At 35.3% G+C, this 23268-nt stretch overlaps 1 protein-coding gene across 4 annotated transcripts in view; it reads left to right on the top strand.

The window, feature by feature from the left end:
* LOC149572385 (protein IQ-DOMAIN 5-like) overlaps positions 1-23268 on the top strand; it is a 90932-nt gene that overhangs the window by 10297 nt on the left and 57367 nt on the right. For all 4 annotated transcript variants that reach the window (XM_089813563.1, XM_089813564.1, XM_089813561.1 and 1 more), the window contains exon 2: positions 12731-12857. In XM_089813563.1, coding sequence (XP_089669689.1) covers positions 12774-12857 — 84 coding nt within the window. In that variant the 5' untranslated portion in view covers positions 12731-12773. The remainder of the gene's footprint in view (positions 1-12730; positions 12858-23268) is intronic.

The following is a 23268-nucleotide window of genomic DNA, read 5'->3' as shown; positions in this document are numbered from 1 at the left end:
AAGGGATTGCCGAGCTTACTGATTTACAATGCCCAGGAGTGAAAATGGATGATCTTTAGATGATCAAGAAAATTCCTATCCTTGTTTCAAGGCACTGTGCTTTATTACTCTTGAGAACCGGATGAAATATAATTATTGCCAAAGCTAGTAATGCTCATGTGAATATTGTGGTATTATTTTGTAACAACATGTTGAGATGCTTGCAACCTTTGAAGCTGTGGTTAATAATTTACTTTAATTCCAATACAATGCAAATAGCTTAAGGTTTTGTGACATTGAATGTATTGTATTTTGGCTCCAAGATTTTGAATGTTACTCTGTAAATAGCTTAAGGTTTTGTAACATTAGGCTTCTTTGGGATGTTTTTGGGTAATGAGTATTTCAATCCCATATGGGATGTAATTTGTTTAAGCCTGGCATAACTCTTGAGTAAAATTATCAAGTCCATGATGTGAATCCTGCATGTTGGACATCCTTTAGTCTCAATGGTCATTGGTTGAGTAAAACCCAAATTTCATGAAGGCTCTCAATACTCTTGTAAAATTGTCCATGGAATATTGCGTTCTCAATCAGTGGATGAGTGTTGCCTTTGTTTGGAGCCAACGTCAAATAGTTAAGCCTAGGAAAAATCCTATTTGTCAATCTATTGGGTGCATTATAAATTTTTGATCCATTGGAGTCAAGTCTTGTCCATTGAAAATGGATGATCTTTAGATGATCAAGAAAATTCCTGTCCTTGTTTTTAAGGCATTGCGCTTTATTACTCTTGAGAACTGGATGAAATATATTTATGGCCAAAGCTAATAATGCTCATGCGAATGTTGTATTATTTTGTAAGAACGTGTTGAGATGCTTGCAACCTTTGAAGTTGTGGTTAATAATTTACTTTAATTCCAATGCAATGCAAATAGCTTAAGGTTTTGTTATTTTGTAAGAACGTGTTGAGATGCTTGTAACCTTTAAAGCTGTGGTTAATAATTTACTTTAATTCCAATGCAATGAAAATAGCTTAAGGATTTTTGACATTGGGCTTCTTTGGGATCTTTTTGGGCTAAGTTACCATATTCAGTCTTCTAGCACCAAAATTGCAAGTCGATTCGTTGCACATTTGTATCCGGTTCGTAGTCGGTTCCAAATTGATATATTACAAAGAATTCGGTGCAAATTTGGTCTAAGGGACCCTAACTAAGAGATCTAGCTAGTTAAAATTTTGTAAGGATCCTTGTGTTTATGAGATGCTACCAAAGCATAATGTCTGGAGTGTTCTTGACCTATGATCCCAAGCCTGTCAAAATATATAAAAGTACTAAGTCCTAGGTAATTTTTGACTATTGATGTCTTGGGTGGATTGCTGCCCTTCCTTTACACAATGCATTTGCATGGACAAATGAGTGTTGAAGGTTAATTGCTAGTAAGTTTGGAATTGAGTGCATAAATTAATTGGAGTTAGTAGGGAAATTTCAAATTTGCATTCATGGAGCTTTGGCAAAAAACTTCTTTGAGTCCCAAAGCTGAGGTCTTGAATAACTTATATTGATAGTAAGTGCATTTCCAAGATATTGAGACTAAGGGATGTGATTGTTTGGTGTATGCCACGAGTCTATCTCGAAGTTAACTCTAAGCTGACACTTGTCCTCTCTGAAATAATTTAAAATGAAGTCTTAGAGACACAACTTGTGATTATGCCATGTTTTAACAGGAGTTTCTTGTCCACAAGGGCCTTCAACCAAAGAATATTACCCTTCAAACCTAGAATCTGTGATCAAACCATAGCACTTTAAATGCTCTTTTTCTCATAAGTATAATTTAAGACACAAGAAATTTCTTGGAAGTGAGACATAAACCAATGGTAGCCGGACATGTTTTACGCAATACTGAGTTTGAGAAAATTAAATCGGCTCTACCCAAATTACATTTGTCATGAATATTGTCACTTGATCGTCACCTTGTGTAATTTTTTTTTTATATGTGGTCATACAACCACAATAATTTCCTTTGGGAATTCATCTCGAAGCCATCTTAGATTTGACATGCTTGAAGTGTGAGATGTGATTTTTTTTGGTTTGGTGGTTGCCAAGCCTGTTGGGGTGCTATCCATGGTATCAAAAAATGCTTCAAAGTAAAGGGATTAATGGACCATTTAGAAGTAATTTCATGGTTTAAAGTTGGCATTCATGTTGATCTAGACAACAAGATTGTTAAAGTTGAAAGATGGATCAAAAGGAAGGTGAATGATGGTGGTTGGAGAGAGCTCTAAGTGATTGATGGTCTGATTTGTGGGGTCTTGGGATGTAAGAAGATTGGTGTATGCACTTCGCACTACGAAATCAATATTGGATTATAGAGTAACTATAGAGTGTGATTGCGAAATAGTCCACTCTACAAGAGCTTAGAGGCCATAGAGGCCAACAACCCCTTAGACATGACTATAAAATAATGAAATTAGAACCTAAAGGTCACCAAGAAAGTTGTATCCCTCAACATTGGATTGATGAAAAATTAGACAAGTTTGAACTTTTTGCTCAAGAAGTTAATAAAATTCACCATTTAAGTTTAGTAGTTGTAGTTTTGGGTTGAGGTTGACACATGGTGGGCAGGCATGTGGATGTGTTTTAATCTTTGAAACAGGATTAGTAATTAAAAGGTTTGACTTGCTACATACCATTTCAATAATGAAGCAACATTACTGTGGGACCATAAGGAGAATGTATTAGGCATAGCTAGGGAGTTATTTGGAGAACAATCTTTTTGTAAGTTACTACTTTGACAAATGCTTTTCACATTTCTTGGATGAAGTAATTTCATTCTTTGAAGCAACAAGGCATGGGAACATTGAAATATGATTCCAAATTCTTGAGTTCGTTAAAATATGTGGCCTACATTTAGGATGAGGAGACCAATGTGAGTAGCTTGGGAGATAAAGGGGAAGGTGAGAACCATGGGAGAAACAACACTCTTTGATGCAACATGCAAGGCACAATTGGGTGAGGATGAAGTTGAAGGAAAATCGTATTTTCAAAATAAACAAAAAAAAAATCAAAGAAAGTTGTCGCAAAGAGTGCAAAGACGGTAGTTGTATAGACTTTTGACAATTTAAAAATGGGTCATGCGAGTCTAGGCAGGGAAGAAGAAATAGATTTGGACATTGGTTTGTGGTAGATTTTAAAGAGGAAATTGACAAAACTCCGTGAACAAGTTAACCATCATAATTCAGAAGGTATGGGCCCAATGACATTTGAATCCAAGAAAGAAAATGGGAGGGCCATGTGGCAAGTGGCATGATTCTTCAATTGTGCCTTCCCAAATGAGAGGACCCTATATTTCCAAAAATTGCCCATTAAGGGGTGTAACAATTGGAAGAAGGCCAAGATTTTTTAAAAGAAATCACTTGTATAAATCGCCATACTTACATTATTGTGCAATAATGCTTTATCAAATGACAAGCTGTAATAATTGTTGTTCTAGGTATGATTGAAATTGAGCTTGTGATGTAATAACCCCCAGCCAGTTATATCTTTTGACATACACCAATTTTCTTCAATAATCAGTTATTTGTCATTTTTTCAAACACTTTGCACCAAGCTCTATGATAAACCTAGCTGCTCTCCCCAACAATATGTAATTTCAGGAACTTTGAAATTTTATAATCTGGAACTTCTCAAGTCTTGGATTCTGCAAGTAAATGCTAACAGTGAACAAAGCCAATTACCAAGTTCAGATTGGTTTTTGCAAATCAATCAATCATGAAATACTGAAAATAAAATGCAATAACTCCCACCACAATAAAAAAATCAGAACTGTTTTGCAATTTATTGTATTTGCAAAAATATGAAATTCATAATTGAATGCTCAAGTGCTGAGATTTGTTGCATTAAATGCCACGAAAAACTATTCTTGAACTTTAAACAAACTGAAATTTCATTTATCCTAGAAGAACCTAAACAGTGGCAATTTGCCAACAGGCAGCCTGATGATGCATGCCTCACACAAATCACAGTGGCGCTAGCAACAAGTATAAATGCTGTTCTGAATAACAGAAGACAATCGTTCCAGCTGGCATCTCCAGTTTCGCAGATTTACCCCTCTAAGGTAGCTGCCCAAACACACAATGACTGTGTGTCCAGTACTAAGGAGGATTACCACCCAATTGCAAATGTGGTAGCAGGCACAATGTTTGAAATTCTTGGCTTACAGATCGCTCAGATATGCAAAGGAAACCACGCCCAAAGACCTCCAAATGCAGTTTTAGCAGGCCCAAATGACAGACCAGAATTCACTCCATAAGCACAATGGTTGGGCATCTAACAGGGCTGGAAGATCATGCTCATTCTCAGAAGCAATTCGCTCAGGAAAAGCACAAATATAACTGCCCAGCTAACTGATGAAGTTGGCATCCCAAATCACTAGTAAGCCCTCCCTTAATTGTCTTTCCAGTCACAGGAAAACAGTAGGAAAAACACTCCTTATTTGCAAATTAAAAAAACACCCACCAACAGTACCAAATACCTTCACAAACAATCACCAATTTCCTTACAACAACTCCCCGATAAATGCAGAATTCAAATAACTTAAGCATCCAGTAGTCTTCCCAGCCACAGAAGAAACAGTGTGGAAGACAACAATAAATTTCAGAATTTAATCCACAATATGTAAGCTATGGATTAAAGGCACAACCCAGCTTCAAACTCTTGTACCTCAGCAAGGGACTTGAAATCACCAAAGTCAGAAACTTGCACAAAGACAACAAAAAGCAAATAGACAATTTGATGTTTTTTTCTCTTCCATGGGCTCATATTTATAATACACTTTGGCACTTAGCTTCTTCATCACACTTTTCACTTAAGAAGCTTCATCTTTACAATATCACACTATAACATTAAATAACATAAAGTGCCTTGATAATTATAAAGCATCATCATTTAATTAATAAACATGAACCCATTAAACAAATAACTCCAACCAATGCAAGTGATGATCAACTGCCACCACCACCAACTGCACTGCCAAATATGACAATTATCCAAAATAGACTTACTAAAAATAGTGAGTCCACAATTGAGATCCTCAAATCTCACTTCCATTTCACGAGGGCCGCAATGATGTACTGGCAGAGCCAACTGCAGAGACTTGCTAAAAATGAGGACGTTACATGTGACTTCAATTGATAGCAGTGCTACTTGTGGTTTATTTCTCCTTTCTTGTTCAGGTGTAATTTTAATAGTATCTCCGCAACAAATTTATGCATGCTGGAAATGACATAATGTCATAAGCAACCAATTTTTAGACAAGTTCAAAATTGTGCCCTTAAGTGCAATGGCCCTTGCCAATAGGCCACTAATACTGAACTGTGTAATTTTGTCAAACACTTGGCATGCAAACTAAATATATTGCTGAAAGTAAAATGCTGAATAAAGGAAATTGTTGTGCAACAAATCTACTTAAATAACTGATGTAAAATAGTGCCAATATATTCATTCAATGATAACTAAATGCTTTTACATATGATATGCGATTTTCATCTCAAGGCATTACAACATGGCACATGAGAATTTCTTACAACTACAAACTGAAATGAAAGAACCTGGATTGAGCAAATGCTGGAGACTGAATGCTGAAGACAAAATGATGAAAATGTAACTCCAACCTGCCCTCAAACTTGCTGACCATATGGCCTGCAGGTACAGCTGTACATGTACGGACTGGTACAGCTCCTTACAAAAATAAATGCTGGGCTGAAAGGTGCCAAAAATGATAGTAGAAAAAATCACTAGGCTCCAAGAAAAATTCTCCCAGAAAATAAAAATCAAACTCCTCGCCAACAGTGAGATATGAGCAAAAATGTTTGTCCAGACTGAAAATCAAACCCTGTTGGAAATGACCAAATAAGCCCAACTTGAAGTAGCTGAATACCAGTTCCAAACTGCAACCCTTGAAAGGATATTTCACCTCCTCAGTTATGCAAATCCTTAGGAGACTCCGTTCCTAATGATCAAATGACAATCTATAGACCAAGATGGCGCCACAAATGCTCAAAGAGAAAAGTAGTGTAAACTCGAGTCATGGGATGTCCAAATGAGAGGCTAAGCACTTTATTTATTCACTTTTCTAAGAAACCCCTAAGAACTTCTAGAAGTATCCATAAAATATTCTTATGAAATCCTTTTATAATGCACTTTTATATAAAAAGTAACTTTATAAAATAAAAAGTGCAACTCAACTCAAAATTATAATATTTTGGCCCCGCATAACACATAAAAATAAAAATATGATAAACCCCATCTCTCCAAGAGCAAATAAGACCATCCAATCCCCAAATAATCATCAGAATGACTCTCTCACCAAAACCATCTGCCTATGAGAGTCCATGATAGGCAAATTCAAACAAAATAACATGTCACTAAAAAAGGGACATGACATTAAGTTAGAAGCCTTGGAAACCTAGATTCTCCTGTTTTCACTCAACTGTGACCACATGACTTGCTAGTGGAATAGATTGGTTTGTGAATCTGAAGTCAATGTGGACTATCATAAGACAACTGTCAAATGCTGGAATGACGAAGAAGACATGGCAGAAATTTGATGAATCTATCAATTGTTACTTGTGCACTTGTGTTTGTATATAAAGTTAGAAAGATGAGTAAGCCAGGCTGTTAAATTTAAGCAATTATAAAGACAAATAGCTGATTCTTTATGGTCACCCTTGTTTGAAGAAATTTGTAGATGTATTCCTTGAAGATTGTTAGAATTGTTGCAGAAAAGGGAGGCTGTTTGTACTCTTGATGAGCAACCATGAATTGGTTTGATTTTCATTGCACCATATTGCATGATTGTAATAGAGAAAAATGAGCTAAGAATGGAGAAGCACGAGTCAATAAAAAACTATATGTCAGGCCTAGTGTTTCACATTGAGGCATACTGGTGGTTTTATTGAAAAGGATGGCACAATACGTTGAGTGTAGATTGCAGGCAATTAGGCAAGAATATTGCCTTGCTACTTGTTAGGGAGAAGACCAGAAAGTGGAGAAAAATAGATTGAGAATTGGATAAAAACACACAGAGGTAATTACACTTTATACATTTAAGGTGTACATTAAAAACTGTTAAGTATAGCTTGTTAGAAACTTGCAAAATTTGTCAGAAAATATGCTTAGGAAAAGGCCATTGAGATTTATTGATGCTTTTTGGTTTGCTTGGTCCTTGTGTGATCAGTGGCTAGTCATCAAAGTAGACATAGAGCTTGTACTCATCATTTCCAACAAGTTCCCTTCTTACACTTGTAAAGGCTGAGCACAGATCTTGTATTTTACTTGTAAGCTTAAAACCTATGAAGGAGACCGCACACACCAAATATTTAAAGGGGAGACTACCTCATATCTACTTGTGGGCATTTACAAAAGATCCACATGCTGGTAAAAAATATTGATATAAATCTTTCACTAAGTTTACACTTAATTAATCTCACTAATGCTAAGCGCAAACCCAAGATTTTATTGCATATGTGATGATAATGATAAGGACCAAACAAAGGTCATGGTGGGAGAATGATTGGGGAGGGCAAGATGGAAATATGGGACAAGAGGACTTAAGGAACTTGAAAGAGGGCCGAGTGAAGGAGTGGAAAACATAAATTCAAGGAAAGATAATGTGAGTTTGTACAGAAATTGGGAGACAAAAATCGAAACTAGGTATTTTGAAATTTCTGAAGAAAAGAGATGGACTAGGGAGGTCAGAGTCAGAAAAGACAACAAAAAGGAAAACCCAAGACAATACGTTTCAAGCATAGGGATTCAATCAATGGGTAAGAAATTTAAAGGAAAGAGGAAAACCTATGTTAGGACACACTATAACTCACAAATGAAAAATAAGAGACGGGATAGAAACACAATAAAAATGATATTAAAGGACTGCAAATCTGAAGTACATATGATGATGATTAATGCAACAATGGAATGATAGGTTCCTGGGAAATGTATAAGGAATTCTAAAAAGAAATTGACCAAAAAATTTGAGGATAAGCTCACTTTGGCTCAAAAGGACGCAAGGAAGGGATAAGGAATGCAAAATACATGTGGAAAGGGAAATGGTGGGAAATGGATGGATATTGATGAGGGGAGGTGTGAAGGGTGTAGGCTAATTATAGGGTAAACACAGGGATGTTTTTAGTTAAACAGAAACCATGCAGAAATTAGTCTAAGCTATGCAAAACTATGAAAATGCTAAACCAAAGTGAAGAGAGATCCCTTTTAAATTTTTGTTGTAAAGCTGCACAAGATTGTTGCAAATATTGGTTCATAATGCAGTACAATAAAAAAAAACAGTACATACTAACACATGTTCACTCTTTCAAAAAATGTTTTCTCGTTTAAGGCTCCCAAGTGAAAACTTAGTATGGTCTATGTAATAATGAGGGAAATGAGGTATGGTTTATTAAATTTTTCGAGGGAGTTCGGGGAGGAAAATTAATGTTCCTTGAATCCCCTTAATGAATGCACCTCCTATTAAAGATTGAGCTTACCAAGCCAACTAGTAATCACCTAGCACCAAGGATTGGTGAGCTTGACGAGTATCAGTTTTCAGGAAAAATCAAGTGTAAAGTGGACTATCTAAAGATGGTGGTCACATGTATCTCAAAGTCAACTTCAAGATACATATTTTAAAAGTTAAAAAATAGTGATTTTGCACTATAGGATCTAATCATTTGATCGGGTAAAAGGTTAAAAGGTATTACTAAGAGGGGACAAGGGGGGCGTGAAAAATTTAAATAAAAATTAGACACACGGGCAAGGGGTTAGGATTACATAGGGAATCTATGATTAGTCATAGAAAGAAATCTACGAGGGTCAAAAAGTGGGTAAAAGGCACAAAATACACTAAAATTCTTGTAAGATACAAAAAGGAGGATTGTAAAGTACGAAATTCTCAGTCTTAGACCTAAGTGTTAGAAACTTTTGTTCTTGTACTTTGTGTCAAGTCCAGACAGATGCATTAATGTCAATAAAATTCGCAGAAATCTGTTTTATGAAAACTCAGTTTGGATTTTACAGATTGCATACATCTGTGTGTCTCCAATGGTAGCATCACAATCTTCAGATGGCAAGGCAATGACTGTCTGTTGGATCTGCAGCCATCAATGTTATGTTTACCTGTATTTTTGGCATAATTTAATGAAAAACGACAAGACAAACATTAGATATCATTTAATGAAAAACAACAAGACAAACATTAGATATCTTTGAAAATAAGAATGTAGTTACCTTCAAAATGTTCAGATTATGTTGGTCTCAGACGATGATGAAGATTTCTGTATAAGAAGTCTTCAAAATAGTTCTTTCTGCAGAATGTTGATCCAAATAGTACTGCATACACCCATCCTCAGACTGAACTAGTTATGAATCCCTGTGTTTCAGGAGTAAATGAGGTGTTGGTTGGATTAGTTTTCAGTTCCAGCTGACTGCCACCCCAGCCAACTATTATATAGTTGTAACTGCAAACTGTTTTAAACAGTTATTAACTGTCTTGAAACTGCCATCTGATGGGAGAGAACAAATACACTATTTAAAGGATGCATAGGATCGGTGGAGCACAAGTCAATATGTGTGTCATGGATAAGAGGTAAATTGCCCAATGCAAAGCAAGGTGCTGTGGTAAGATGGCAGATGTATTAGAAGTTGCATATGTGAAGTATGAGTGTTGTCTGCCTGCATTGTAAAACCTGAGAGTTATAGTGAGTGATTTTATAGTCTGTTTGCATTATAAAATCTGAGGTTAATTGTTTTTGTCAATTTTGAGAATGTCATTGTAAACTCTGAAAGCAAGACTATTCTATCTAACTCTATAAGTCATAAAATTGAGAAATGTTTTGTATTACATCTGCAAGTTAGAAGAGGTTTGTATAAGCAATTTTTTTGTAATATCCAAAAGGTTGATGCCTCAAGGATGGTGAATTGGTCCTTAGTTAAAGAAGTTGGTGCTCCCAAACAAGAGATTTGGTGATTCTTAGGGTTGGTGCTCTTAAAGTACACAATTTTATTCATGAGGTTGGATTAGGATATTAAAATTTCTCATTTTTTTCCCATCCTGGGTATTCCACGTACATCAGGCATTAAAGTTTCTTTGTGTGATTTGCTCTCATTTTTTTCCAGTTTTTAATATTTATCCTTATCACTCGATGTTTTTAATTGATTAAGGATCAGAAATTTAAGTTTTCTTCTTATTCGCTTCCCACTCAGTAGAAGAATTGTTTTCTACACTAAGACCATTAATCTTTTAGACCTAGAGTACTTGATTAAACCAATTTGTATTAAGCACTTCTGCACTTGTAGTAAAGATGCAAGAAATTTCATGGACATGAGACAAATTTACCAGACTTAGCCATATGTTTCCAGTACCTGATTCAAGAAATTTTTATGGCTTGACCCAAATTAAATCTTGTCATAAAGAACGTCATTAGGCCTATCACCTTGGGTGAAAAGAAATCGAGGACTTTTCAGATTTGGACATGAAAGTAAAGCTCAATGATAGCTCGAGAAGCCAAGTGTGTCAAATCTAGGGGGATCTTAGGATGACTTACCAAGAAAATTATTGCTGTTTTAAGAGAACATTCCTTTTTAATGATAATCTGAGCAAAATTGTAAGAAATGCTAAAAAAATGTTCTTTTGTTTTGGTTTTTGCCAAGCTCATAGGGGCATTACATAGATGTACAAGGTTTCACTGGACTGTTGATTTGAAAAGTTAAGGCTTTGCTTAAGCTTTTGGGGAGTTGTGATTTATAAATGTTTGAAAAACATTAGCTGCATTATTGATCCATGTTGAACTAGAGTACAACTATAACACTTAATGTTTTGATGAAGGAAGCAGGTGCTTTTAGCAGAAAACAAAGAAGTTTTGAGCATACGTAAAAACTTCTGGTTTCTATAGGTGGTTGTTTAACTTTAAGTAACTGCTGGTTTCAAAAAGAAGCTGTTATGCAACTGGCAGGGCAATCAGCAATTGTTTTGTCTTGCATCTAGAACTGGCCCATGGCATTTTGAATTCTGCACTTTTGAACTTAAGGACATTTTTCACCTTATTTTTAGGCTTGAAAATGTGTAATTCGACATATTCAATGTGAATTAGCATATAGGGAACTTGACAGCATCCAAGTGATTTAAATCAGAAATTTTCACACTTAGTGAGCAATTGAGAATTGATAATGATCTTAGGGGCAGAACACCATATGATATCGCTTCTTGTTTTTCCAAAGAGGCCTAAGATTTTTAATTGGATTGGAGATAGAGGACGAGGCCATAAACCTCAGCCTTGTTGGAGTTTTCTCTTGAATTAAAGTTTTCTTTAATTCAATGTTTGCTTACTCTAAGCTATGAGGTTCAATTGCTTATTTGAATTGCTACTTCACTTTGTTCTTCCTCTTTTAAATCTGTAATTGGAAAACTATAACATGATCTCCATCTTAGTTTACAGATCACAATCAATGCGAGCTTTCACATGTGAAAGTATAATTGACATGCTATCTAGATTCAACATAAATTTGAGTTGGTATCATTAGCTATTTAAAACAAAATGAAACTATATTAAATTTTTACGATATTTTGAGTGTGGCATTTTAAAAAAAAATGACTAGCCACAATTATTATTACATAAGATTGTTCTGGAATTTGTTTGTCTATGAATTTTAACATCGATGTTTCAGATCACACACTGTGATCCATCATCAGGATGAAGGAGAGTGCAAGAAAATAGAAAAAATGTTATTTCTTCATGAGCTTGATTCTCAGCACTTCCAATTGTTTAGATTTAAAACAAAGTTCTCTTCCATGAAGGGTATCAATTAATGTCATTAGATTTCCACAATCCATTAGAATTGCATAAGACTTTTCTGGAATTTGATTGTGTATGAATTTTTGACATCAATGTTTTGGATCACACACAGCGATCCATCATCAGATTGAAGGAGAGTGCAAGAGAATAGAAAAAAATGTGATCCAAAACATCGATGTTAAAAGTTCATACACAATCAAATTCCAGAAAAGTCTTATGTAATTCTAATGGATTGTGGAAATCTAATGACAACGATTATTATTACTCTTTCAATGTTGATAAACAATTTTGCAATATCACCGAGTGCTGGCATTTTACATGTGTTCTGTCTCTTTTCAGTATGATAATTTATCTTTGGTACATTTTCTGTATTGGTAGCATAGTAATTAATGAAATCAGAATCTCCAGGACCAAATAAAGAATTCACAATTGTAATCTGTTCAATTAATTTTTAATTACCGATTCTAGTGAAGCTGACAATTTATCAAATACCTTTTGTCATGGATTGATATATCAAGAGGTCAAATTGTACCTTCAATTTGAGGGAGAAATAGATGCTCTTTTTTAGATTTTATGATGATATTAATATGCAAATAAAAAATTATGGTCATTCTCATGACATTGTGGAAGACTATGCTTGCCGATAAAACTCTTCCACTTAAAATCTTATGATATTTTTATGCCATTGTGGAAGACAATGCTTACCGATAAGATATACTTCCACTTATAATCTGATGATAAGGACGTACACATTTCATGAATTTTGGGCATCCATCTTTCAAGTCAGCGCATGCATATGGTGGTTACTCACAGAACTAAATATTGTGTTTATCCTTTGGATGCCAGATACTTTTTTGAATTTGAGAATTAATTATTGGACATGGAAATTAATGCTCATTTTTCTTGTCTCAGGTTTTGAAGTTCTATTTGTGATCACTAATCCAAGTTTCATGCCATGGGTGGGTCAAGGAACTGGTTTAAGACACTACTTGGTCTTAAAAAATCAGCAAAGACGTCTCATTCAGCTAAACATGAACGTGTGAGTTAAGATCATGTTCTCTTTCTAAATCCGCACTGAGATTTGGGAATTATTCTTCAGTTCCAAATACACTATGTTGCTCCCCTTTTCTTTTATGTAATACATGGACCATGTAATTTATTTGTTGAAATAATATTTTTCATCTATCAAAGTGATTTCTTTGCATGCCAGTTCCTGATTTTGCAACAAGATATAATTTCAAATCGCAGGTTGCCTTAAATTTAATTTGTTTATAAAGCCAGGACATTTTGAATTTATAATCATACCATGCAGGTGTTGACAGTGACAGTAAACAAGTTTTTACCATCATGACTTGTGTCTAATATATCATAGTGGATGACATACTGTTTTTTTTTATTGTGAATTAATTGTATTGAGACTTACTAGATGCAACAAAATATTGGTCAGACCACGACAAACTGAGAAAATGTATACAAATATGTTGAAGGCCTGTGAACAAAGATCAGGATAAAAAGGTTTACACCCCTAGCAGAAAACTAATTGCAGGAATGCTGATAGAAAATAGAACATAGGCCATAGGGCTAAATACTATTAAATGAAAACAAACAAATCTTTATAAAACTAAGTAAAACTAATTTAGCCCTGATCGTAGCTTAAAATCCACTTCAATTGCTCTTAACTGCTACACACTCTGGGAACCATGCAATTAAGAGAGACTGTTGGCAAGCTGGATGCTCCAGACAATAGAACAGCACAGAGAAAGCAGACCTTAGCAAATAAAGAACGTGGATTCTGTCAGGACAAGGTAGAGAAATCATAACTGTAGTCTTAAAGACAGTGACATAGTCATTGAAACAGAAACCTACCTGCACCTTGAGAAGAAGTTGCATGTAGGAAAGGGATCATCTGTTAGCTCAGTGCAAGTAGTAGGAACTTTACTGCAGGAGATGCAGCAAATGAATGGTACCAAATATCTCCAGCTTGAGTCTCTTTACAATTGAAATCCCACGGGGTTGGCAAGAGAAGAAGAGGGAAGATTCAAGTTGCTTCCTCCTTACCTGACAGCCTGACCCTAATAGATTCGTCACATTCCGATTTCAGATATTGTATTTTGCTGGACTCTAATGGCTGGAGATATTTTGGGCTATTAGAGTGTGAGTAATTATTAATTGAAGGTGTCTTTAAAGTACATTACATATTTGGGGCACAATAATATTCTCCATCTCTTGTGTTATGTGATGTTGGATATATGTCAGCATTTTTATTATTGCATTTTTCTCTCTTTATACATGGTATCATAATATCATAGGCTTATTTTCCTAGGCATATGTCAGCATTTCTGTTATTGCATTTGATGCACTGCAAGGCTGGATGTAACCCCAATGGAGGTGATCAAGCCCCTAGCAAATAATCACACAACAGAAGATAACAATAATACATAGATTCAAATCCAAAACAATGCTCTTTAACATAATAGAATTATAAGATTTACATCCAACATGCTGGGCTGTAAGGCCTTCCCGGTTACGACCATTACAAACAAAGAAATAACTCAAATGTCATCTGGGAACTTCCATCTCCAACTATCATCCCTCAGGATGCTCCTAGCTACTCAATGCTTACTACCTTTACTCTAGACATCGCAAGACTACTTATACCAAGTCAAGCCACAAGTCGGCTTGGTAGATTACATTAACTAAACACTTCGGATAGGCCCCAAGTTTACAAACATAAATAACTCATATGATAAATCAAAACCATCAGGTCTTAGACATAGGTTGACACACTAACCAATGATCCGGAGCCAAGGTTGCATAAGCTAACTCCCACGGATCGAAGATTGTGGAAACGACTTCCAAAGTTTGTCCAACAAAGGAAGAACACACTACTAGCAGCCACTAAAAGATCTCTAACTCCAATGCGAACTAGCCAATAGTTATGCAAACATAGGAAATGATCCACAGTGATGCCCCAGACATAACCTTAAACTCGTAGACATAGGGTCCACTCATTACCATGCTCGATGCTCTTGCATTAGACTCCCGAGGTAAATAGAAAAGTGTGTTCCACACTTCGATGCCAAATGAAATGTATGTACTCAACATCATCTTCACCAAAGGCTTCCAATCCATCAAAGACAAGGGAACAAATCTACAAATTAACCATTTCATCTTCATTAACATCAAAATTTTTATGCCACAACTACCCAATCAGCATGCACACTCATAGGAACAAACTGAACAACATAATGATTCACAAGTAATCTCTACAACTTATCACAATCCATAATAGTAACATTCTCATAAATAAAAACCATAAAAGCAGCATCATGAAAATCCAAAACCAAATCAGCAACATGTAAACCCAAATCCACAACAGTAGCAACATGTAGATTCTCAACCGTGTCAGCCACAAGTAAATCCACATTAACATTAGTAGCAACTTGTAGATCCTCAACAAGTAAATCCACATCAACAACATGTAAATCCAACTCCGCCTCAGTAGTAACATCCATATCCACAACAACAACATGTAGGTCCATGTCCATATCAGTAGCAATAGAATCCCCAACCATATCAGCAGCAATATGTAATTCCTCATCAACACAAGTGAAACTCTCATCATCAACATTCTCATTGTCCACAATAAGATGCTCTGCAATTTCCACATTAGATCCATTCATTTGCTCATGAATATTAGAAGATGCCTCATGAACTTCAGCAAAGTCATTATGTACTTACAACAATTCGTCTTCTTCCTTGCACAATCCTTCTAACTGGCTAGGCAACTCTCTTTCTGATCAGTAGATGCCAACTCAAACAAGATCGCCTCATCTCTTCAATCCTCTTATTGAATTTATCCCAAAACCGATCCAACTTATCCATCAGGTTCCTCTCAAAGTGCAATTGCCTCACATCTGCAATTTGATTGCAAGACTCCAACTGCCTCACACCCCGCAATCTTCTTTCCATCTTCACAACTTGCCCCAATTTGGTGATATGTTCACTCAAGGAAAACTCCATCTTCTCACATTAAGGTTTCACAACCAAAACATTCCATCTGTGGGTCCTTTGCAATTGCGAGCTAGAACCACGATCTACCAACTCACAACAAAGATATCTAGGGCTCCACAATCAATCGATCCTCTAAACAATAGATGCAAGATTGAAAATTTTCTCTAATACCAATTGATGTAGTGCAAGGCTAGGTGTACCTCCAAAGGAGGTGACCAAGCCCCCAACAAATAACCACACAACAAAAGATAACAATAAACAAAAGATTCAGATCCAAACCAATGCTCTTTTAACATAATAGAATCATAAGATTTACATTCAACATGCCGGGCTGCAAGGCCTTCCTGGTTATGGCCATTACAAACAAAGAAACAACTCAAATCTCATATGCAAACTTCCATCTCCAAGCTATCATCCCTTAGGATGCTCCTAGCTACTTCATGCTTACTACCTTTACTATAGACATCGCAAGACTCTATACTTATACCATGTCAAGTCACAAGTTGGCCTGACAGATTACTTTAAATAAACACTTAGGATAGGCCCCAAGTTTACAAACATAACTAACTCCTATGATAAAAATAAAACCATATGGCCTTAGACATAGGTTGACACACTAACCAATAATCCAGACCCAAGGTTGCATAAGCTAATTCCCATGGATCGAAGATTGCAGAAACAATCTCCGAAGTCTGTCCAACAAAGGAAGAACACGCTACTAGCAGCCAGCAAAAGATCTCTAACTCCAATACGAAAAAGCCAATAGTTATGCAGACATAGGAAATGGTCCACATGGATGCCCCAAACATAACCCTAAGCTCGTTGACATAGGGTCCACCCAAAACCATGCTCGATGCTCCTGCATCAAACTCCCGAGGTAAATAGAAAAGTGTTTTCCACACTTTGATGCCAAAAGAAATATTTGCACCCAACTTCATCTTCATCTTAGGCTTCCAATCCATCAAAGATAAGAGAATAAATCTACAAATTAACCATCTCATCTTCATCCATTCAAACATCAAAATCTTTTGTGCCACAGCTACCCAATCAGCATGGTCACTCATAGGAACAAACTAGAAAACATAATGATCCACAAGTAATCTTTGCAATTTATCACAATCCATAATAGTAACATTCTCATAAATAAAAACCATAATAGAAGAATCCTGAAAATCTAAAACCAAATCAGCAACAACATGTAAATCTAAATCCAAAATATTAGCAACATGTAGATTCTCAACCATGTTAACCACAAGTAAATCCACATTCACATTAGTAGCAACTTGTAGATCCTCAACAAGTAAAGCCACATTGGCAACATGTAAATCCAACTCCGCCTTAGTGGCAACATATCCACAACAACAACATGTAGGTCCATATCCATATCAGCAGCAATAGAAAACCTGACCATATCAACAGCAATATGTGATTACTCATCAATACAAGTGAAATTCTCATCATCAACGATCGCATTGTCCACAATAAGATGCTCTGCAATTTCCATGTTAGATCCATACATTTGCTCATGAAAATCAAAAGATACCTCATAAACTTCAGCAAAGTCATTATGTACTTCAGCAATTTGTCTTCTTCCTTACACAATCCTTCTAACTGACTAGACAACTCTCTTTCTGATCAGTAGATGCCAACTCAAACAAGACTGCCTGTTCTCTTCTATCCTCTTATTAAATTTATCCCAAAACTGATCCAACTTATCCATCAGGTTCCTCTCAAAGTGCAACTGCCTCACATTATGATTTGATTGCAAGGCTCCAGCTGCCTCACACTCTGTGATCTGGTTTCCATCTTCACAACCTGCCCAAATTCGGCGATCTGTTCACTCAAGGAAAACTCCATCTTCTCACATCAAGGTTTCACAACCAAAACATTCCATCTGTGAGTCCTTTGCAATTGCGAGCTAGAACCACGATCTACCTCCTCACAACAAAGATATCTAGGGCTCCAGAGTCGATCGATCCTCTACACAATAGATGCAAGATCAAAAATTTTCTCTAATACCAATTGATGTAGTGCAAGGCTGGGTGTACCCCCAATGGAGGTGACCAAGCCCCCAACAAATAACCACACAACAAAAAATAACAATAAACACAAAGATTCAGATTCAAAACAATGCTCTGCAACATAATAGAATCATAAGGTTTATATCCAACATGCCGGACTGTAAGGCATTCCTAGTTATGACCATTACAAACAAAGAAACTACTCAAATCTCATATGCAAACTTCCATCTCCAAGCTGTCATCCCTCAGGATGCTCCTAGCTACTCCATGCTTATTACCTTTACTCTAGACATCACAAGACTCTATACTTAGACCATGTCAAGTCACAAGTCGGCCTAATAGATTATATTAAACAAACACTTAGGACAAGCCCCAAGTTTACAAACATAAGTAGCTCCTATGATAAAAGAAAACCATGCAGCCTTAGTCAAAGGTCCACATGCTAGCCAATGATCTAGATCCAGGGTCACATAAGCTAGCTTCCATGGATTGAAGATTGCGAAAATAATATCTAAAGTCTGTCCAACAAAGGAAGAACATGCTACCAACAGCCACCAAAAGATCCTTAACTCCAATGCAAACAAGCCAATAGTTATGCAAACATAGGAAATGGTCCACAGGGATGCCCCAAATATAATCCTAAGCTTGCGGATATAGGGTCCACTCAAAACCACGCTCGATGCTCCTGCATCAGCATTTGTGGCTCTTTACACATGGTATCATAACATGATAGGCTTAGTTTCCTAGGTAAGTGTCAACATTTCTATTAGTGAATTTGTGACTCTTTATATGTGGTATCATAACATCATAGGCTTAGTTTCCTATGCAGACAAAATGAAAAACACTAGCATCAAGGAAAACATAGATGCTTTTATAAACTAAAACAAAGAATAACTTAGCTTCCTACTCTAAAACTTGGCTCACTCTTCTTGACATGTCAAGTAGAGAGTCATCCTTATTAAACTAATATTGTAATTTATAGCTTATAATGGTTATTTAAGTTGTTTAGTTTTTTGAATAACTTTATCTTCACTAATCTGTTTAGTTATTTTAGTAACTTTCTATTCTTCCTTTAGTTCTCGATCATTTTTGTTAAAGAAAGGTCCTCATGAATTGTTTATATAAAAAATAAACCTCTTCTTTGTTTAAAATAATGAATTATCATTTCATGGTATTAGAGGATAGACACTTTTTTGGGGAACTTTTTGAAAGATGTTGCCATTTTATCTAAATAGTTTGAGAAAATTTTAGAAGTATTTTGCTTGATATTTAAAACAATTAAATTGAGGGTTACTATTTTTAGTTGATTTTAAAAAAAATAAAAATAAATTTGTGAACAATTCCTAGAAATTTTGCGGCACTTTTTTTTTTGATCAATTTTTTTGAAAATAATGAACATGGCTTATAACCCTAGAAAAAAACATGTGGGATTCTTTAGTCTCTTGCAAAAGTTCACAAATTTTTATTCACGTGGAGATTTTTGCTACATCAAGGGTTCTTGGTCTTAACATTACTTGTTTGCTGCTCATGTTTTTTCCTGGATGGATTTTCTGAAGCATTGTGGCTGGCAATGCGGCCTTATCTTTCTTTCACATCGGTGTGTGGGCCATATCTGGGTACCTATGGTTTTCTTTGTGCATGTCAAGCTCATGTGATTAGAAGGCACAAGATCTTTATGGTGGCCTTTTTCGCTACCCTCTATCTAGCTTTCTGTACAAATCACATGGTTCACCAAAGATATTATTATCATGTATTGTCTTGGAAGATTGAGTGACTATTTTTTCTCCTATTCAACTTTTCTTCCCACCTGCATCTAACATGTGAAGTCTTTCTTGTGCTCCAAGTTGTGCATTAGTTTTTGAGCATAAAGGGCTTTCTTGATCATTATGAAGATTTTTTTCCTAGGTGTGCTGAATTTTGAGCCTAAGTTCTTTGTATTTTTGGCAATTTATTAAAAACAAAAGATGTGGTTTGTTCTTTGCTAGTGCAGTAAACCTTTGTTTTTGTGTGCATAAGATTTTTAGGGCATGCAAGGTATCCTTTTGCAAATGCATTTGATTGATCTTGTGTTTTTTAAGAAACAAAGGGAGTTGGGTTCGATTTTGGGTTTTATTAGAAATAAAGGGACTGAGTTTGCTATGTTTTTAATGATTTTTCGACAAAAATTATTGTTGTTAACTTCCTACCCTTTTTTTCATACAAAACAAGGAATTTTGACATTTTTTCACAAAATGATGGGTGAATTTTGCTTACATTGCATGTAGGATTTAACGATTTAAAAAATAATTTGTGGTATTGTTTATAACAACCTTTTTTTACGTTTTTTTGGACAAAATTATGGCTTTTCTATCTTTGAAACAAATTTCTAGTGATTTTTTTAATAAAAATCACACTTTCTTCTAGCTTTCTTAAGGTCGCGCCTAGAGTTTCTAGGGCAAATGACTTTGTTACCCAGAAATGTGTTTCCACTCCTAAACCCCAAGTTTTTGAAACAAGGATTGGGGGACGATTGGGGACATTTTCAAGCCATCCCTGACTAGCTCAAAAAGTTGGAAATGCATACTAGAAACTTTCAAAGCGGTCAATGTGTTTCCACTAAGTGTTGACCATCCTGGGAATAGCCAAACCGTCCCTCAACAATCCTGGGGACAACTTGATGTTTCTGAGTCGCAACAACATCGATGCATTAAATTTTTTTTTAATTAAAGCTTTGCAATTTTTTTTAAGTAGTTTATAACTTTATTGTATTTAAAAACTGTCAATGTTTGCCTGCAATAATTAGGATTTACTATTTCATACTAAGCATTTTGAAGATGGTTGATTATGGTTTGTTTGCAGTTTGCATTGCAGTATGTGCTAAACATATTTTAGCAAAAATGGCTATTAATTAATTTGTCTCTTAACAATAGACAACTGTGTGTCCAATAATTGATTTTATAGTACTGACACATAGTAAATGTTTGTTCTATCCATGCATTTACTTGACTACCTCCAAGAAAGCTATCTAGAACTATGAATTAAAATCTAGGCATATGTTCAAGCATCATTATCAGATTATTTGGAACTTCTTGTTCTGAAATTCATGAATATATTTGAAAATTTAGATCTATCTATCTATCTATCTATCTATATATAAAGCCCTAGAAACTTGTTTCCTTGTCCCTCCGTCCTAGAAATTCAGCATAACATAGGTGAGCAATGTTCTTTAGCAAAAGTTTTTTATGATTTTTTTTTAACAAAATCATTGATGTTACTGTAGAGAATTAGTGACTTGATTTTTTATGATTTTTTGGATAAAAATTGTGGGCATGTAGCAAGTTTTTCAATGATTTTTTTGACAGTCATGGGTATTCAATTTTTTTGCATGGTTTCTTAAAACAAATCATGGGTTTCAAAGTTTTTTTTTTTTTCGATTTGGAATCAATAAAAAATCAAAGGTAATTGAGAAGTTGCATTTTTACTTGTTTTTTGTGCCCTTGGAAACTAGAGGAATGGCTTTGTTACCCAACATCATGTTGGAAGGCACTAAATGGTCCAATGTCAAGATCTACAATACCTGTAAATAAAGGATAATTGACATTTTTGATACCAATGTCTTGATCAGCATGTTCTTGGTATATCTACTTGTTCCATAGCTGTAGATAAAGACTAGGAAAAGTTTGACGAACATGATTGGGAAGTGGTTATACTACTCAAGTTGTTTGTCTTGATGAGATGCTTCCAAAAGTGCCATTTGGCAAGACTGCTATAGAATTTGGAGTCACTTGAAGGATTCACGTGAGGCATCAGATAAAGGAAGAGCTTTCTTCCTTAAAATGTGTTCTTAATTATGCTGATGACAAGATGTCTTTGGAAGACAATTTTTTGATGTATGTAGAATTTTTGCGTGATTTTTTAAAGCAATATCACGAGTTTCAAATTTTTTCTGCTGAATTTTTATCAACAAAAATCAAAGGTACTTGAGAAGTTGCAGTTTTTCTTTTTTTTTCCATGCCTTTAGACAACTAGAGGGATGACCTTGCTACCCAAAATCATATTGGAACACTCAGCAGACCAACGCAAAGACCTATACAATAGTTGGAAATAAAGGATGCTCTTTTTTTGAGTACTAATGTCTTGATCAACATGTTCTTGGTATATTTACTTGTCCCAAAGCTGCAGATAAAGACTAGGAAAAGTTTGATGAGCATAATCGGGAAGCAATCATGCTACTCAAGTTGTTTGTCACTAATGAGATGCTTTTGAAAGTGCCATTTGACAAGATTGCTACAGAGGTTTGGAATAATTGAAGGATTTGCTTGAGAGACCAGATAGAGGTAGAGTTTTCTTCTTTAAAATATATTGTTCTTGATTATGATGAATGAAAAAATGTCTCGAAGACATTTGCGATCATTTGGAGGCATTTGGTCACAAGATGGAAGAAGATGATATGGTAGTTATCATGTCGAAAAGTTTACTACAATCTTATGAGCACTTTTTCGAAACTCTCAACATCACCTCTACCAATGTTTATTTGATGTTTGATGAGCTGTGTAACAATCTCTTACAACTAGCCACATGGAAACAACAATTTAGTAGCAGTAGTGACATAAGCTAGAGTGGAATAGGCATTTATTACCAAGGACAAAGGCAAAGGCACTTCCACTCAATAAAAACGACAAAGTGAACATGATAATTCTTCAATGATTCTTAAATCTACCACGTGTCACTATTGTGTTAAATTTGGTCATATCAAGAAAATCTGCAAAAAGTGGTTAGCTGATAAAAATTCTAACTAGGGAGGATCTCAACGACAAGCTCATGTCACAGACAATTCAGAGGAGTCAACCTTCTATGCATTTGTGCTGAAAAGACAACCTCCCAGGAGATCATGTCATGTCTTTTGCATGGTAGTTAATAGAATGACCATCAAAGTAATATTGTAATATTTAATATATAATAGTCATTTAAGTAATTTAGCTGGTTTTTATAAATTTCTATTCAGCGAGTTGTTTTGTTAGTGTATTGACTTTTTATTTTGTCTTTAGTTCTCGATTGTTTATGTTATAGAAAATCCTCTCTAACTGCTTATATAAGGAGTATTCTTCTCCTTTGTTTAAAAAAATTGACTATCACTTTAACCTTACATTGGTCTTTAACCTTCTTTGAGGAATTTTTCTTTTATCTTGAACTATTTTTGAGTGATTGGAACTGTAATATGTTGAATTTTTACTAAATTTTCCAAAAGACAATTATGAATCCCTTAAAAGAGGTGATCCTCCCACCTTGGGAGAAAATGCTAGAAGCTTTGAAGGATATTAGTACACTAGTGAAACAAGAACCTTGGAAGAAGTTTTCGTCTCCAAAGACATGAGCCATAGGAGATGAGTTTATTTTGAAAGACTATGTTGATGGTGTAGTTTACCTCCTTTCCAC

The sequence above is a fragment of the Cupressus sempervirens genome, chromosome 2, assembly GCF_028749045.1.
Source record: "Cupressus sempervirens isolate cs-2001-9-10 chromosome 2, ASM2874904v1, whole genome shotgun sequence".
NCBI lineage: Eukaryota > Viridiplantae > Streptophyta > Pinopsida > Cupressales > Cupressaceae > Cupressus > Cupressus sempervirens.
Note: the sequence above shows the minus strand (reverse complement) of the source record. Positions and strands in the feature narration are given on the sequence as shown.